The sequence below is a fragment of the Sarcophilus harrisii genome, chromosome 5 (genome assembly GCF_902635505.1).
Source record: "Sarcophilus harrisii chromosome 5, mSarHar1.11, whole genome shotgun sequence".
Taxonomy (NCBI): Eukaryota; Metazoa; Chordata; class Mammalia; order Dasyuromorphia; family Dasyuridae; genus Sarcophilus; species Sarcophilus harrisii.
In genome coordinates, this window is record NC_045430.1 from 92,868,484 (window position 1) to 92,885,462 (window position 16,979).

The 16,979-nt window shown below is 45.6% G+C and overlaps 2 protein-coding genes across 4 annotated transcripts in view; both read right to left on the reverse strand.

Annotated features, from left to right (window-relative positions):
* Positions 1–465: 465 nt before the first annotated feature.
* SMARCD1 (SWI/SNF related, matrix associated, actin dependent regulator of chromatin, subfamily d, member 1) lies at positions 466–10,585 on the reverse strand. Of its 2 annotated transcripts, none has more exons than XM_031937922.1 (13): positions 10,347–10,585; positions 9,004–9,191; positions 8,671–8,713; positions 8,441–8,563; positions 7,867–7,989; positions 6,624–6,740; positions 4,963–5,064; positions 4,630–4,791; positions 4,441–4,538; positions 3,849–3,984; positions 3,191–3,313; positions 2,280–2,381; positions 466–2,139 (listed from the first exon to the last, which is right to left on the reverse strand). In XM_031937922.1, the coding sequence occupies exons 1-13, from the start codon at positions 10,521–10,523 to the stop codon at positions 2,086–2,088; spliced, it is 1,548 nt and encodes a 515-aa protein (XP_031793782.1). In that variant the 5' UTR covers positions 10,524–10,585; the 3' UTR covers positions 466–2,085. The 2 variants fall into 2 exon arrangements, with proteins under 2 accessions (XP_031793782.1, XP_031793783.1); XM_031937923.1 differs by lacking the exon at positions 10,347–10,585 and adding an exon at positions 9,544–9,900.
* Positions 10,586–13,991: 3,406 nt separating this feature from the next.
* ASIC1 (acid sensing ion channel subunit 1) overlaps positions 13,992–16,979 on the reverse strand; it is a 30,885-nt gene continuing 27,897 nt past the window's right edge. For both annotated transcript variants that reach the window (XM_031937921.1, XM_012550444.3), the window contains 5 exons: positions 16,273–16,426; positions 15,850–15,941; positions 15,226–15,305; positions 14,985–15,089; positions 13,992–14,359 (listed from right to left, as the gene is read on the reverse strand). In XM_031937921.1, the coding sequence (XP_031793781.1) occupies positions 14,255–14,359; positions 14,985–15,089; positions 15,226–15,305; positions 15,850–15,941; positions 16,273–16,426 (536 nt within the window). In that variant the 3' untranslated portion in view covers positions 13,992–14,254. The remainder of the gene's footprint in view (positions 14,360–14,984; positions 15,090–15,225; positions 15,306–15,849; positions 15,942–16,272; positions 16,427–16,979) is intronic.

Here is a 16,979-nt window from a genome sequence, read left to right on the forward strand (position 1 = left end):
CAGGCCATTAAAAAGGGAAGCCTTAAGACAAAAAAAACTAATAGTAAGAGGCTACACAGGAGCCTTAAAATGACCTGGAAAGCAAAACTCTTCAAGTAATGACAGCCCACCCCCAGGATAGGGAATTCCAGGAGCTAACTCTGGTAACCTAAGGAATCAAAGGCTTCAGAGGAAGCTAGGGAAGGTCAAGGAAGAAGGGCAAATTGTGAGGAGACTGGGACTGGCACAAATCAGACTTCAGATGTTAAGAACCTTGAGGAAGATGGGGTCAATCACAGCTGATGGATTGTGGCCTCCTTCCTCAAATTTCCTTCCATACCTGCAACTAATCCTGAGAAGTACTGAATGCCTCAAAGTTTTTTAGTCCTTTTAAAGTGTTTAGGCTCCCTTTCCCTGTAGAGTAATTGGTAGTAGACAAGAGGGCATTGAGTGATTAAGAGTTCTCTATCAAAAAGGGGAAACCCATCCTTCAGAAGATGCTTTTATTAAAACTGGGTGACATCTATAAGGGGACAGTACAAAAAAAAATTTTGGTCCATGAAAAAACATAATATTCAGTTAATAAAAAGTTATCTGCAACAAGGACACTGCCTAAGTGGTGGGAGGAAGGCCCGTGTCTGAGCTTCCTGCACGTGGTCCTGGCCAGGAGTGGGATCAGGGCTCAGCTGCCCTCCCCCAACAGAGGTTTGTGAGGTGTTATTGTAATAGTGTAAGGGAAGCTTTTCAGAGGGGTAATGGGGAGATTCCGCTGCCATCCGATGTGGAGTAGGCATGGAGGAGGGTGTACTCGCAGGAGCCTGAGGAGGGGTGGGGAGGCAGGAGTCTGTCAGTTCTGTGGGGTTTTGGAGCTGATACCAAACCCAACACCCCTTCTGTACCTGCTGCTCTCCCACCCTGCTGTGTTGAGTCTGCGAGCCTGAGATATGCTAACTTAAAGGAAATATTCAACCTGGAAAAGGAAATGGGGCTTTCCTGGAAGGATGCAAGACCATCTCAGCTCCACTGGGCCAGACCCCTGGCCCTGCTGCCTACCTGAGAGGCTGAAGAATTTCAATTGGGATCAGGGCTAGAGAGAGTCACAAACCCAACAAAGAGCCGCTCTCCAGCCCTGGGCTCTCTCATTGCCCAATGTCCCCAGGACCCACTATGGGATACAATTAAAGGGGACAAAGGACAAGGAAACAGATGGCCCAGGGCTTTTATTTATTGGGTTTGAGGGGTCTCTCTCTACTAGGGAAAAGGTGGACTGGGAGAGTTGGTGGCCACATCTCCAAGCAATAGCTAGAAGGAATGGATGCCTTTGCTGGCAGTGACAACACACAGGGGAATGGATGTGGGGGAAAGGCAGGGCTCCCAGCCCAAATGCCCTGGCTTAGGAGGAATCCTAAGAAAAAGCAGCAGCTATTGGGAGTGTGCCAGGTAAGACCAGCCGTCAGGGAACAAACTCTTAATACTGATGTGAATCCCTACATGGGGGACTCATGGAAGAGCTAAGCCAGCAGACCATCCCAGGAACACAGCCTAGGGCTCAAATAGGTCAAGTGGTCTAAAAGCTCCCATGGGTCCCAAAACATCCCATTAAGAGTAGAGTTTGTGTCAAACTAATAAAAGGAAAGAAAATGGGATTCTATATAGGAACAATCAAAACCCAACTAACTTATAGAATGTCCCCCAGTCCAAATCTGGAAAAAGGGGCTACAGCCCCTTAATCTGAGGTCACATAAGGGCAAGATGAGTTTAGTTGTTTCTCTTGAAGATCACTTGGCCTTAGGCCCAATCCATTCAGAGCATTGATTACCACTATAAGTTCTCTTACTAATTAATACTAACTAGAGGTCCTATGTAGACCAGGAAAAGGGAGAGGCACATGGGAGTTTTGTGAGGCAAAGGGGAGTTTGAGAGACAGGGGAGGAGAGAATATTTTCTCTTGAGACAGAAATGTGGGACCCTCTTCATCTTGGTGTCATCCTTCAACCAGCAGCTTCCTCAGGGGACCCCCAAGCAAGACTAGGGCAGGTGCTATGGGGAGGCATGAGAGCCTAAACGAAGAATTGGTGTGGCCGGGCTGAGGATGGAGAAGGGCCCTTATGTATTTCGGATGCCCAAGGCCTGCTCCAGTTCCTGCCGTCTCTGTTGCACCTGGGAGGGAAAGGAGAGGGAGGCTAGGGGCAAGCAGGTCTCTAGGCTGGGACCTGACACCCCTGACTTCCACTAGGGAAGCAACAGGCCCAGGCCCCTTTTTCCTTGTCAGTTCTTTTTTGGTTTTCTCAGGTACCTACCTTAGAGTAGAAGTATCTGCACACAGCCTCCTGAGCCCATGGCTGGAAGTAGAACTCAGCTCGGCGTTCCTCCTCCGGATTACCCACTACATCAGTCATGGTCTAGAGAAGTGCAGACTCCTTCTTAGTTTAAGCCATCACCTCACACTTGTTTTATTTCTAACAGCCTCACTGGTGCACACTCCTTGACTTTACACTAGAGTAAGAATTCTTAAATGCTATTTGTCTTGTCCTTCTCATACTCAAACATCTTGAATGGCTCATTATTTCTAATTCTATGATCTAAACATCTCTTCCTAATTTTCAAAGGACTTCTCTATAACCAACCTACCCAACCTTATTTTACTTATTACCTATTTTAGACAAGTAAATCTCTGAACTATCCCACAGATCTCACAGTGGTCAGACTTGGTCCACAGTTCCTCCTTCCTTTAAATGCTCTTCCACTCCCAATACAAATTCAACTTATCCTGTAAGACCCAAACCACGTTCCATCTTTCCCATGAGGCATCCCTGACTAACCCAAACTTCTTTGATCTCATTCTCCTCTGAATTCCGAGGACAATTCACATTTACATAAAGCTTTAAGATTTTCAAAGTGCTTCACTCACAACAATCTCTACCACTTAATTTAATTATATACTGTTTTGTGTTTATTACTGTCGCTTTACATATATGGATTATGCCTCTCCAGGTAGATCAAGAACCACACTGAATACTTCTACTGTCACCCATGGCACCTAGCAGTGCTGGCTTCATAGCAGGCAATTCAATAATATCTGTTAATTGTCTAATTCCTGGCCTAAAATTAAAGAGCATGAAATCTTTAGAACTGATCCCCATAGCTAACTCTCCTCTTCCTATCCCAGAAGAAATGAGGTACATTTGTGATTCCTGTCTGAATGTGTTACCTTCAGATCCCGGCACTGGGACTGAAGCCAGTCATTGATGAAGCCTTGGGGATCTCTTGCAAAACTCAGCATGAACTCTCTCTGGGTTTTCAGTTGGTTGATGGTCTCTATTGTCTCATGGATCTAAAGATAAGGATATGCTTAAAACAGGCTGGATTTAGGAAGATTATGTTTTTTCTTATGAATAACACCTTTTTTGCATAATGCTTGACAGCTTACAAAATACACAATATTTCCTTTGATTTCACAACAGGCAAATGGGGCAGATGGTATAAGTCCCACTTTACAGATTAGGGAAACTGAAGGTCAGAGATGTGAAATGATTTCATATATGTAAGGCCAGACATTCAAGAAGTAGCAAAATCAAGATTACAACACAGGTCTTCTGACCTTAGCTGAGAGCACTTTTTCCTATACTATGATTGCTCTCCAAGGTTTAAAGGCAGTTGCTCCTTCATGATTTCCAAACTTTGATAGTCTGCTGGAGAGCATTACCCAGCTATGTACACAGTGAACCTTCAATCCACCGCTGTCACAACAAAATCTGAAGCAGAGAAGTCTGTAGAGTGGTCTTGAAGTCTATGAAGAGGCAAACCTGGCCTAGTACCTTTGGCTAGAAGGCCCGTGGCACCCAAAGTCCCTGGACAGAAGCTCCTACCTTGTTGTCTAGAGCAGCAATTTCCTGCTGGCTTGCAGTAGATAGCAAGAAGGAGTTCATCTGAGTCTTGAGGGTATCATCCACTTCCACATCAATGTCATAACAGGCAGTCTTCTTCTGGTCATTGGGGTCAACGCTGGGCAAGAAATCACAGTGGTGTGATGAAGGGAATGCCTCAAAAAATTCAGAAACTGAGGTCCAAAAAGATGCTCCTAATTCTGCATCTCTGAGCTCAGAACAGTCTAGCTTTTAGTGATCCAATTCACACGACTCAGGCATTGTTTGCAGAACCTTGGGTTACATGCTGGATAATGGTACCCCAGTGGGAGAAACAGAACCAAACTGAAGCAATGAAACCTGGAAAATAGTCCCAGCCTCAACTATAGAAAAAAGTTACTTTAAGGCTATAAGGCTCTGGAGATGCCCTCCGCATTCAACATCTGTCCAAGAATGAAAGGGGAAAATGGAGAAAGTGCCAAACTTCAGCTCCTGCCTTCTCCTTACAGGAAAAAGAAGGCTCGAATCCTCCCACCCTCCAGTCCCTCACTCTTCAGCAAAGAAATGTCTTGTCTTGTTGCTACCATGCCCCCACCTGATGACGTGATTAATGATGATGGGCTCTGGTGGCATAAGCAAGGCATGGAGCCGCTGGGGGATCTCTGAGAACTTCATCCGTTGTGACTCGAATATCTACAAGAAGAAGCAATTTAAGGCTGAGGATAAATAGGGCTATCAGCCAGAACACAGTGAACTCTAACTGAAGAGCAGAATCCTCACTCACCTGCTGGAGGTATTTGTCACAGATAACAAACTCCCGTTCATGGGGATCCTGAAGCTTATGAGTCTTGATGTACTGCCACAGTGCTTGAATAATCACTGGACGTGTCTGGGTATGAATACCCAAAAGCCGGGCCAGACGGGGATCCAATTTAAACTGAGGAGGCTATAGAGACACAAGGATAACAAGAAAATGTAGAAGAAATAAGTCAAGCTTCTTTATACATTCAAAAACTTGGGAGAGATGGGTGAGGAAGAGATGACTCATAGTTTACCTAGAATTATGAATAGGTGACGAGATGGGCCTATGAAAAAAGGACTCTTCCCCCCACAATACCTGGTAATCTAGCATCAGCAAAACAGTGCAACGAACATTTACATCTCCTGGCCGCTTCACCTGGAAGCCATCTGTCTCTTGAGTGGTAGCAGTCCTGTGCCACTAAAGAGAGAAATGTATTAGGGGCTGCTCTCCCAAAGGAAGAACAGTGATAATGTTTTTTGGGGATTTTTTACACTGCAGTCATTTCCCAGAAAACTGCTTCTGTTAATAATTATATTCAAATCAATCTTTCTGTGGTATTGAAAGGGAATGGTAATGGAGGGCAATCAAAAACAAACAACTTTAGTGACTGAAATTTTTTTTTTTTTGCAAAATGCTTCACTTTTAATTTGGTCTAGCTAACTTATTAAAGTTTGCTTTATATGATATGAGCATAAAGCTAAACAAAGTTTCATTCCCAAATAGAAAATACAAAAAGGATGAATTTGCTGGAAATATGTAGCTTTCTGTTGATTCTTGCTTCTTAGACAGTGAGCTTTTTGTGAATAAGGTCCACATATGTTCTATCTCCTAAACTCCTGGTGCTTGGATATGTCTCTTGCAACTTCAATTGATATTCACTCACTGCTAGAGAGCCTAAGACCCTTAATGCCATCAGCTCTCTTTGCTCCTCATTATAGCCAAGAAGTTCAAGGTAGAAGAAAATAAGGAGCTAATTGTGTATTGGCAAAGAATGAAGTGAAATAATGGAGAAAGAACTAGCATCAGTTAAGACCTGGATTTAATTCTCATCTGGCACACACCAGACATGTGATGCTGAGTGAATCATTTAACTTCTCAATTCTTCAAGAAATTCTCTTAAGACTCAAAGTTTCAGAGTTTGCACTGATCTGCATTAGCAGAGGAAAATTCCTCATGAGTACTCTACAGCAATAAAGTCACAGGTCCAGTTTTTTTAAAAAGTGGTGGAAGGCTCTATCTGGAGTTATAGATGTGATGAACCATCCATTCTATTTTGACGTGGTGGCTATCCAAGGGAATAGCCATGTTTCTTATATGATCTATACAACAACTAACAGGGCAGCACTTACAACTAGATAGATAATAAATAATTTTTATCATAATTACTCATTGTCTGTAGAGTTAGAAAAACTCTCTGCAATAATAGCTAGAAAGGGCCAGAGGTTAATGTGAAAAGCCCAGAACTGAGAAAGATGTATTCAAGGAGAAAAAACTTCTATTGTGCCAAATGACACCATAAGCTATAATAATTTCCCCCAGGAAGAACCATAAATGGATTTTAAAGTGACACATGATCTCAAAGGTAGCAAGCAGGATGGGGAGCTGGCCTTAGAAACAGGCATAATCAAGAAGATTTCAAGGTTGGGGGAGGAAAGAGTAGAAAGAGGAGAAGGAATCGGGGTGAGCAAAAGAGAGAAGGAGAAAGCAGAACTTTTATATGCCTAAAAGGTCCTAAAAAGCAAAATGTTAAAGGTGTCTTCTAGCCTTGGAATGAACAAGCTCTCCTGTCTGAGATGGTGCCCCCTAGAGGTCAATGCATAAACTACAAAGGATAAACATTCGGTGTAGAGGTTAAGGTATACCTTGGACAATCTCTTTAATTTACATTTCTCTCCCACTATCTTAGGTATTCCAGACTCGGTTCCCAGTTCCCTCAGCCCCATCCATGTCACAACCTGGACAAATGAGCTACTCACTTCCACCAGGTGGTTGTCTGGCCCGTATAAATCTTTGTCCAGCTCAATCACCAAAGACTTAAAGAAGGAGGAGAATTTACGCTTCTGTTTGGTAGCATCATATTTAGACAGAGCTGACTGAAGAAGAGCAGAAGAGAAAAGTCATTAGGGAAGAAAAACTAGAAAATGTCCAAAACAAGGCCTATGGCCAAAGAACCCACAATGATACTGGGATCAGTTCAAGCCAAATGGAATCAGAAGAAATGATTTCCAAATATTTTTATTGGAGCATGGCAGGTTGATGTCTTGGGCAAAATAAGTCATAGTGACATTGAAACCTTGAAAAAATAATTGGTAACATATACATGGTCATTTATTCACCCACCCCACTCCCAAGGGGAAAAATACTTCTGGGAATGAGGCAAGGAATTCTAATATCCACGTTTAGAAACAGAATAAATTCGAGGAGAATAAAGTCTGACTGGAGGGAAAAGTGAATCATGAGCAATAGCAGCAAGAACAAAAACAGTTTTACCAGGACACAAGCAGATGGAATGCATTTATGTATATGGAAAAGAAGCTCTGATATCAGAGCTCCAATTCTCTGTGCAAAATTCGCTCAAAATAGCTTGGCTTTATAGTCACCATGGCTGAAAACAGGCTAAGAGGTAAACAATGGAACATAATGAAGAAACCATGAACTTCCCAATGAAGCAAGTGGGGTGGGAGATCTAGGGGCTATAACCCCCCCCCCCCCAGTTGGTGTTCAGCATGAAATTATGAATGGCATGTCAAGAGAAATCTGCCTATTCTAAATCAAAATGTGTTTTCAGCAACAGCAGAGAGGAGGGAAATCACACAGTGGGAATTAAGGATCTTAAGGATTCAGACAGGAAGTCATGGCCTGAAACGCCACATGGGGGAAAAAACCTGCAAACTCACTTGATAAATAAGCCCAAACCAAGGTAATCAGCAGAAACCTGGGAAACCATTAATGGCCAGAACGAGCCGAGGGGGGAAGTGAACAGCAAATCAGATCACAGGACAATAGTGTTCTCAACACGATATGGCAGTGAAGGCCAAAGCTGTGGGAGCTGCACACAAAGAGCCATTGTCTTCCAACGCAAGGAGCCGAACGTCCCTCTCCCTGCTGCTCTGGAAAGGAGTTGTGAGCACCATTCAGGGTCCCTGGAGACCAGAAAGACACTGCTCTTCTCTAGATGCCCCCACCCCCAGTCCCTGCCAGTATGTTAACTTCACTCACATCCTCGAGGAGCCGCCCTTCCACCCGAAGCTCCCAGGAAGCCACAGTTCCTTCCCCATCTTCAGCATCTGATTTAGCTGGATTGAAAGTATTCGAAATGAAAATACGAAGTTTCCGTTTTTGCTGAAGGGGGTGGAAACAAAGATTAGTATAGAACTTTGAAAACAATACTATGCTCTAACCATTTAATTCTATCAAACTAAATTGCTAACTGCTTAGTCCCTTGGGGTGGGGTAGAGATTCCAATTAGGAGAAGTGAATGGGCAACCAGCCCTGAATGTATAAAGATGTAAGACAAACAAGGATATTCACAGTGCCAACTGGGTTCCTGGGTAAAGGAAGCATTTACAACAGTGACATGGAAAAGACAAAGATTTCTGATGAAATAGTGAGCTCTCCTCTCCTTTTTTGTTATTTTTTTTACTTCTAATAAAATTAGCTATTAGGCAAAAGGGAAGAGGGGAAAGTTAAATGCCTGAGGGATCTATATGGAGTTTTAAATTTCTCATTCTTAAGAGTGATGAAGGTTCTTGAATCCCTCTGTCTTGGCTCTTTGCCCAGGAGTTTCCTGTACCTTGATAGGTCGTTTTAAGGCTTCCTGGATATCTAGTCGTTTCCTCATGATGGTCTGATCCAGTTTCCTTTCAAAAGCCAAGAGATCCATATAGGCCTGGGATTCTGGTACCAACTCACGAATCTAAAGGGCAGTAAGATATAGTGAGATAGATAACATTTGCTTTCAAACTCACAGCTGCTAATGGCCCTAGGGATACTGTGGACAGGGGGAAGATGTGCTGGACTCACCCTTTGAGGTAGAATTTTGTCAGCCATCTTCTTTTTCTTTGCACTGTTCAGAATAAACACTGTTATTAGGTTGGGATGGAAATAACCAGAACCTGAAAATGGGGAGAGCAGCATCCCCATATGAATGCATAAGAAAGAAGAAAAAGGAAGCCCAGGGACTGAAAAGCTTATTTCAGAGCAGAGAAAAATCCCCCTATTCCATGGCCAACTTAGATAAAGTTGTTTCATAGGAAAAGAATTATGTTCCACAGGTTTGGTGACATACTCCCCAATTTCTGCTGCCCTTTCCACCTAAGTCTCCACAAAATTCCTTTTACCCTCTCCAAGTCTTACTTGTGATTTCGATTCTGGACTGCCTGTTGCTGGACCTGCTGAATCTGTTGAGGAGCTGGTCTCTTTCGGGACTGATCTATTCCTGACTGGGCCAGACCAGGTCGAACTGAAGGGTTCCCCCCATAGCCAGGAGGTCCCATAGAAGGTCCCTGAGGTGTCATACGGCTCCCTGGCAACATGCCTGGACGCTGTAGATGGAACACAACATCGGGATGTTATAGCTGTCCAAATTATGGAAGGGAAAGGGGGGGGGGGGCGCATTGAATATTGTGTTATCTTAGTGAAAGGCTCTGGGGAAAAAAACAGCAAGAACCCCGAACCTTATAAATGTTCGCTAGCTGGGGCTTTCTTCACCCAGAATCCTACTCCAAAGAAAGGGGCTACCCAAAAGTCCAAATAAAAAAAAAATAAAAATAAAAAATAAAAGGCCAAGGAATGACACCAAGATAAACTTTTGTCTAATTTAACCCCAAACTGCCATTTCAGGTTCTCTTCTACCTCCTTTAATGAAGGAAGGATGCCTCCTTGTTTCCTTGTTACCTCTATCCCTTGAGTCTCCATGTCAACCTGCCTTTCTTCTCTTTGGGGTTCTTCTCCTCCAGTTAATCTCTCTCCGACAACTAGTCCTTCAGCAATTATCAGGGTTGCATGGACTCCCCATCCCACAGGAGTTCTTAATCTTTTTCCTATTCACACTTTCCTTTATTACCTAACTCCATGTCTTTCCAAGTAAACAGAACCACAGACTGTTAAGAGCTGGGCTGGACCTTAGAGATCACCATGCCCATCTCCCCGACTTTAACAAGGAACCCCAGCAATGTACCCAGAGGTATTGAGGAAATTAATCCTATGAACTAACTGGGAGCTAGACAGAACCTTCGTTTTACAGATGAGGAAGCTGAGGTTGGAAGGGAGAAGTAAACTTGCCCAAGGTCAGGTGTAAAAGGGCAGGGCCGGGATTTGAACCCAGATCCTTGGCTCTCTGTCCACTCTTGAATTTTTTTCCCACCTTGCAGGCCTCCCTAATCCCACATGGGGAGGGACGGGGCAAGACCATCGGCCCCCGGTTCTGTTGCTCCCTCCATCCACTCTTCAAGCTGCCTCCCCCAAGAGCATCCCAAATCCCGTCCTTCCTTCCCGCCCTCTGGGTACCAATACCAATAGTCCTTTACTTCTCCATCCTTTCCCCCTCATCTTCTCCCCCGCTCGCCCCCTTCCACCCTCTCCCACCCCTACCTCCATTAGCCCCCATCCCTACCCCGGCCCTTTCTGCCACTCACTCGCAGGTTCCGCCCCCCTGTCCGCGCGCCCCTCCTCCTGCCCCCTTCCCCGCCCCCACTCACCGGATAGGCTGCTCCGGGCATCGGGGAGCGGTAGAGCCCTTGGCCAGGTGCCGGGCCCATTCGCACTGGGGGCCCCGGGGTCCCACCCGGGCCCAGAGCGGCCGCTGCGCCCGCCCCTGACGCAGCTCCAGCGCCGCCGCTCGGAGCCACTGACTGGAAACCAGCCCGGGCCGCCATCTTCCCCCGGAGCCGCTGCCGCCGCCGCACAAAGAACCGGAACCGGAACTCCCCCTTTCTCTGCCACTTTCCCTTCCCCCCCCTCAGTCCCCCTTCAACCCCCCGCCCTCTTTCGACTCAATCTCCAGAGCCCGCCTAGGATAGGAACTGGGAGGCTTCGGGTAACGAGACTGCGGGCTAGAAGGGGTGGCGGAAAAAGCTAGGAGGGAGTTCTCCTACTCTTGGCCTCCTAGCCCTGGGAGGAGAAACCAGCGAGAAGGAGCCGAGGAGAGAGGGGCCCCGAATCGCGCCCCCTGCCGGCCGGAGGGCGGCCAGGCGCGGAGCCTCCAGGTCCGGAGCGCGGCGAATACTTAGCCTTAGCCGGTCCTAGCAGGGATGGATGGCGGGCCCGGCCTGGCGGCGGTGACCTTGGGATAACTGCACTTGCATGACACATCCCCAGTGTGCAGTGCTTAGAAACGCTCTGATAGCCTCACAGGCTCTCATTTCTTCTCCTGAAGGAGGCGGACGAGGCTCTCGATCTCCCCTTTTGCAGATGAGAAAACTGAGGCCCCGTGATTTCGCTGGCTAGTGCTGATACGGCGCGGTATGGTTTGCAACAGCCCTGGAGCGACAGGCGCTGTATAATCACGGCGTTTTACAGATGAGGAAACTGACGCGGGCGCGCTAGCAAGTTTGCCCAAGGTCAGATGCCTGTGCCTGGGTTCGAATTTAGGGTTTGCCTGACTCCCGCAAGGAAGGCTTGGCTGAAGTCGCACAGACGGGTCTCCAAGACCGTGCACAAGCCCCTCCTCCCTGCGTGCCGGACCACTTTAGCAGCTACTTGGGTCTCTTTAGGGGAAAGTGCTTTGAAAACTTTGGGCAGGAGTTCCGGGCTCACAGCTGAGAAATGGGGCGCTTGAACTAGAACTCCTTTCTCCAAGCTCTTTTGTATTAAGACCCCGTCTTCCCCACCAACTACTAACTCTTACATCCGCCTCGCTCCCGATCTTTACTGGACCCAGGGCCGCGAAGACCTGACTTAAAATTGAGTCTAACTTACTAGCTGTGTGTGACCCTGAGCTGTTCACTCCCCAAGCCACAGTTCCCTATAAAACGGGGAGATTCATATTTGCAATTTGCGTTACACAATTATTGTGATGTTCCAATGAAAATTTTCATGTAGCTTTTTATAGAGTATAAAAGTTCACGTAGGTGCTGTTATTTAATCTAGAGCCAAGCTGGTATCCATTCTGGCAGAGTCTTTTTTGGGGAATCTCCCTCATCCATCTTCTCTTTTTATGCTCTGAAACTCAAACTCACTTTTCTTTTCTGAGGCAATTGGGGTTTAAGTGACTTGCCCAGGGTCGCACAGTTGGGGAGTGTCAAACTCATTTTTGATCCTTTGTTAGAAAGCCCTAGCTCAACAGAAGAAAGATGTTTGGACTAAAAAGGGTCATCCAGGCCCTCCAAGGATTCTTTCTTCCCCTAGTGCCAAATCCAGCAGTATTTTAAGCAAAGTGCCAGGGGGTGTTTAACGCATACACTTGTTGAACCAATTAATGAACAATGAATAACAACACGGTGAGGGGAGGTGGTTGAAACCCAGTTTATTATACCAGAAGAGTGTCTCATCCACAGTCCTGCTTGCTGCCACCACTGCTGCTCCTTTACTACCTCCTGTTTCTCTACAAGGAGATCTGCCCTCTATCCAAGTGACTACCAGGAACCAAGTGTTTATGGACTCCCAGCAGTGTCTTCTTCCCTAATCCCTACCCATTTTCCCAATGAATGGGATGGAGAGGGGAGAACAAATATCTCCTGGAATTATGTCAGAGGCCTCATCCTCAACATCAGAGTCTATGTTGGCTGGGGCCTTCCCCAGTCCCCCACAAGAGGACTTTAGGATGGAAGTGATGTTTCTGGACCATCTGAAATAGTCTGAGAAAGATGAATGGAAGGCGCAAACCTATTATTTCTCAGGGGGGGGAGGATGGGCAGGTGGGGTAACAGCATGAGCTCCCAACTCTTCCTCTAGTCCTATCTTTTTACCAAGTCCAACCTTGCCCCTAAAATCTGAGAAATGGAGGTGTAGGCTTGGACCCCAGGTAAGGAAAGAGAGGATGAGTAGTCAGTAGTGGGGAAAATTTGACCCTAGCCAACATAGCCTTGGGAATAAAGTACTTGGATACTATCTCCTAGCCAACTATGTATTTCTCAGTGGCTACCCTTAGAAGCTATGAATTGTTTCCCACAACTTATACTTCTCTGATGCCTTATCTCCAAGTTCCAGGGACTCCATAGTCTATAACTCTCCTTGGCTTGGGTCCAAGAGGAATATCCATCCTCTGAGCTGAGTGCCAATTCTCTGTGTCCACCCCTTCCCCAAGGAAGAAAGTCCCAGTCAGAACAGGGATAATGGGACTGATGGAAAGAAAGGAACAAGCCTTAAGGCTACAGGGAGGGCAGAGAGTGCTCCAAGCATAGAAAGATTGGGTGGAAGGGGGGCAGTCCAGAAAGAGGCAAAGCTTGTGATTCACAGCTTCCTTTATGTCCAAGACAGTGAGGGAGTTACAATGCGTACGTCGTCTCCTTGTGCTTCTCAAGGGGGATGTGTGTACACAGTACAGACATCAGAGGAGAGAGTCCAATACTTTATACAAGTGGAGGCATTCAGAGGGGTTGGTAGTAGGATGGTCAGAGAGACAAGGAGATTTGGGAGGAAGTAGGGATGGGACTTAGAAACACAAGGGATGGTGATGGGTACAGACAGACAGGAGTTTAAGGAAGGGAGTATATACAGAGTTATAGCAATATAGAGTCTATCATATAGAAATAGAAAATGCAGATGAAGTCATAGAAAGAAACAAATGGCATAGAGGACAAAGAATTGGGGAAGTTCCATAAGAAAATTTATGGATGTAGTCCCATGCAAGGGACCCCTGGAGGGAGGAACTGGAAGTTAGGAGAGAAACAGGTACCAGTTCCCCTCTCCCTGAGTTGGGAATCAAGTGCCTACATTTTTTTCATGGGATGAGAATGAGGGATCCCATTCAAAAATTTCTCTCATTTTTGGGATAGGACCAGGTAGGACCAGAGCATGAAACCTGTGCCTTGTCCTGTCCCAAGACCCTCAAGGATATTCCTTGATCTCTGAAGGGGGACCCAGTAAGTGTAAGGGAAGGAGGGCCAGGGGCCTCAGTTCCTGCCCTTGTGATTTACAATTGGAGGGGGGGACACCGTACTGAAAGGGTCTCTTAAGGCTAGGGAAGCCCTCCTCTCCCATTAGCACTCCCTCCTAAAGTACATTCTCTGTCTGGGGCCCAATTCAAGACCCTGAAGGAGTCTTTCCACTCATGTCCTCCCTGTTGGGACAGCTTCATTGAATGGTGGAAGCAGGATGAGGATGGATGTTCAAACAGACATAGGTCAGGCTAGGAGCAGGGGGAGGCAGCATAGGGCATAGAGGGACAGCCTGGGATCCTTTGCCCTTTCTCTTTGTAATTTATTTCTGTTATTTGTTTGTTAAAAATAAAAATATGAGTATGGAGGGCAAGGGAGTAGAGGAGGGCACTGGACTCAGGACCCCCTTCCACCAGTTCTAGAAGAGAAAAACTTTGAAGGGAGTTGGGAGCTGCCCTTGGAGTGGGAGGGGCAATGGTAAGCCCCAGGGCAGATGAACAGCTTAATCCCCCAGGTTTTCCTTGCCCTCCTCTTCCCTCCCAGGCCTTTGGTATGACAACTGGCAGGGCTCAGCAGGTAAAGTCCTCAAAGGTGCCTCTGGTCGGATGGTGAGGTAGGATGTTGGCGGCATATGTCATCCCAGCAGGATGGCCCCGGAGGCTCTCACAGGGGTTCTGGGAAGAGGGAGAAAGAGCAGGAAAAGAATAAGAAGGCAAACAAAGGGCTCAAGGGGGCCTGGGTGAGAAATATATTAGGATATGGGTTAGTGAAGAGACAAGAATTTTTTTTTTTATATTTTTTTATCCTCCAACCTTTATATCCACCCAAACCACTGAATCTTATTTATCCTTCTTTCAGAATGTTTTTTCCCTAACACGTGCCATTGCCACTATCCCATACATAACTCCATTACTTTATTCCAAGATTATTACAGTAGACCCTGAGATGATCTCTCCAGTGTCTGTCCCTCATGATTAGTTCTACATATCCATATAAGGTTTTTGAGGGAAGAAATTTTTAGTTTTTGTCTTCATATCTCCAATATCTACCACAGTGCCTTGTACATAGTAGATGCTTAATAAATGCTTGTGCACTGGTGAAGAGTCAACTAAGAAGTTCTAATTTTAGGGATGATTGGGGATAGTATTATCTTTGGAGATACTTGAAGGGAAGAGTAGATGGACAATGCTGTGATCCCAATGAGACCAGTAGGGAATTAAAAGAGGAAAGAGAATAGAGGAAGTTGGTGTGTATTAGTGAGGAGGGAAGGGAAAGGGCATCTAATTCAGGGTCTCTTACATGTCGCTTGACATCATCCAGACTGAGGGCTACACCCTTGTCTGCACTGTTCCTTTTAGACTCTTTCTGGCACCTGCCCCGACGGCATAGCTTGTGCTTAATCACCTGGAAGAAAGAGAAAAGGTGTAGCCAGCACCCACTCATCTTGGATGCCCAAACACATCCTCCTCTACCAAGTCCCCTTCCCAATGTCTAGCATCCCCATGTCCATCCCTTTTTCCATCTGTTACTCCCTTCTCACCTCATAAGCATAATCGAAGAGCTCCAGAACAGTGAGAATGCTTGCTCCAATGAACAATCCCATCTGACCTCCAATGTCACCTAAATAGAGAGGCCACCAGGCCCATAGAATCCATGGCAAAGCAGTGGGATAAGGCATAGGGTTACTGGAGTTGGGCAAGTGGGTTGAATCAGGAAGCTATCAATGGAATTGGAGAGGGGTCCATGGAGTTGGGAAAGGGTCAATGGTGTTAGAAACCCTCTTCTAGAATTGGGACAGGGGCTGGCAATTAAGAGCATGCAAGTTCAAAATAGTATTCATGTCAACTTTTAGTGTCTGCCCCAGCAAAATAAGTTCTCATGAAACACCTATTTCACTTCACAAGAACAAGCATTCATAGCTTGCCCTTACTCTAATTACAATAGCTAACAAACTTCATTCTACCCAGCATGTTAGGAGAATAAAGGTTAAAACTACTTGTGAAAGTAGTACCATCAATAGGGACAGAGAGAAGTAATGGAGGTCCAGACGAAGCCAGTAAGGATGGACAAGATTATAGAATTGGCTTGAACTCTCGGCTTTAGGATTAGAGAATTAAACTAGTCTTGACTGATAGACCAGTTGGCAATTCCCCCAGTAGCTCACCCAGGAGTCCTGCAATCTCATAAGCTTTTTTTTGTTCAATGGTCTCATAGTTCAAGACTTCAAAAAAGATGTCCAGCACCAGGATGTTCTCCCTACAGTGGAGGGAGAAGAGTGGGGAGGAGGAAGAAGGGAGGGAATAATTAGTATGAATGATATCCTGCCTGTTTTCCTATTATTTTTAACTTGACCCTCACTTCACATCATCTCAAATTTTCAACATCCCAATTCTTAGATGACTCCTCTGACCATTCCTGGGTGCACTCAAGTCTCGAAGATAAAGGGATCTGATTTTTCAACTTCATTCTCCAAAGAAGTCTCCTTCCACCTAGTGATGGTCCAGCCATCTTAGTCACTACATTCTGGTCTATCTTTATATCCTACCCACCTCTCAGACTCAGCTCCAGTCCCAGCCAAGACTCTCACCCAATGTACTGCTCCGACTTGTTGAACTTTTTGGCCAGATACTTGGCTGAGGCTTTGCTGGGAATCTTGACCATGGACAGCTCCTTTCCATAGCGAGTCAGGTTACAGGGCATTTCACACACACAGTAATCCTGGTCCTTCTCCACTAGGAAATCTGGGATAGAGGTCCAGGGCATTAAATAAACCAGGGCAGTGGAAATTACTGACCCCATTCTAGGAACACTGTCCCCTACTGTCCCCCAAACAAGCTATTTAATGGCTTCTGAGCAAAACGATGACGAACAAAATTTATGTTTAGTCTTTCATTATCCCTCATCTCTCATGTTTCCTCCCCTTCTCTATCACTTTAATTCTAAACCTATCTTCCCTAGTTTGACCCACCCTGTTCTATTCTTCTATCTTGGTATATCCATATTCAATATTTGGCAACTTTGGGTCTCATCCCCTTAAGACCCAAGCTGTCAGTTGACTAATTTTGTAAGTTCAGACTCGTCTTCTAATAGGAGAGAGTAAAAAAAAAAAAAAAAAAAAATAGGAGAGAGAGGTGAGGGGTTTTCCCAGATTAATACAGACACATTTTCACAAGGGTCTTAAATTTATTTTTTAACTCTTCATGATCCTGATGTGTGGGATTTCACACCAGAAAGTAAGGGGATGGTAGAACTTAGTAGGTAGATATTTGGGGGCAAGTGGGCCTGAAATTAGTT

Coding starts and splice junctions, on each gene's coding strand:
- SMARCD1 (XM_031937922.1), bottom strand. CDS start 10,523: ATGGCGGCCCGGGCTGGTTTCCAGTCAGTGGCTCCGAGCGGCGGCGCT. Junction 8,564..8,670: donor ACAAAATTCTACCTCAAAGG/GTGAGTCCAGCA, acceptor ACTGCCCTTTAG/ATTCGTGAGTTGGTACCAGA. Junction 6,741..7,866: donor AAGGGCGGCTCCTCGAGGAT/GTGAGTGAAGTT, acceptor GCTCTTCTTCAG/TCAGCTCTGTCTAAATATGA.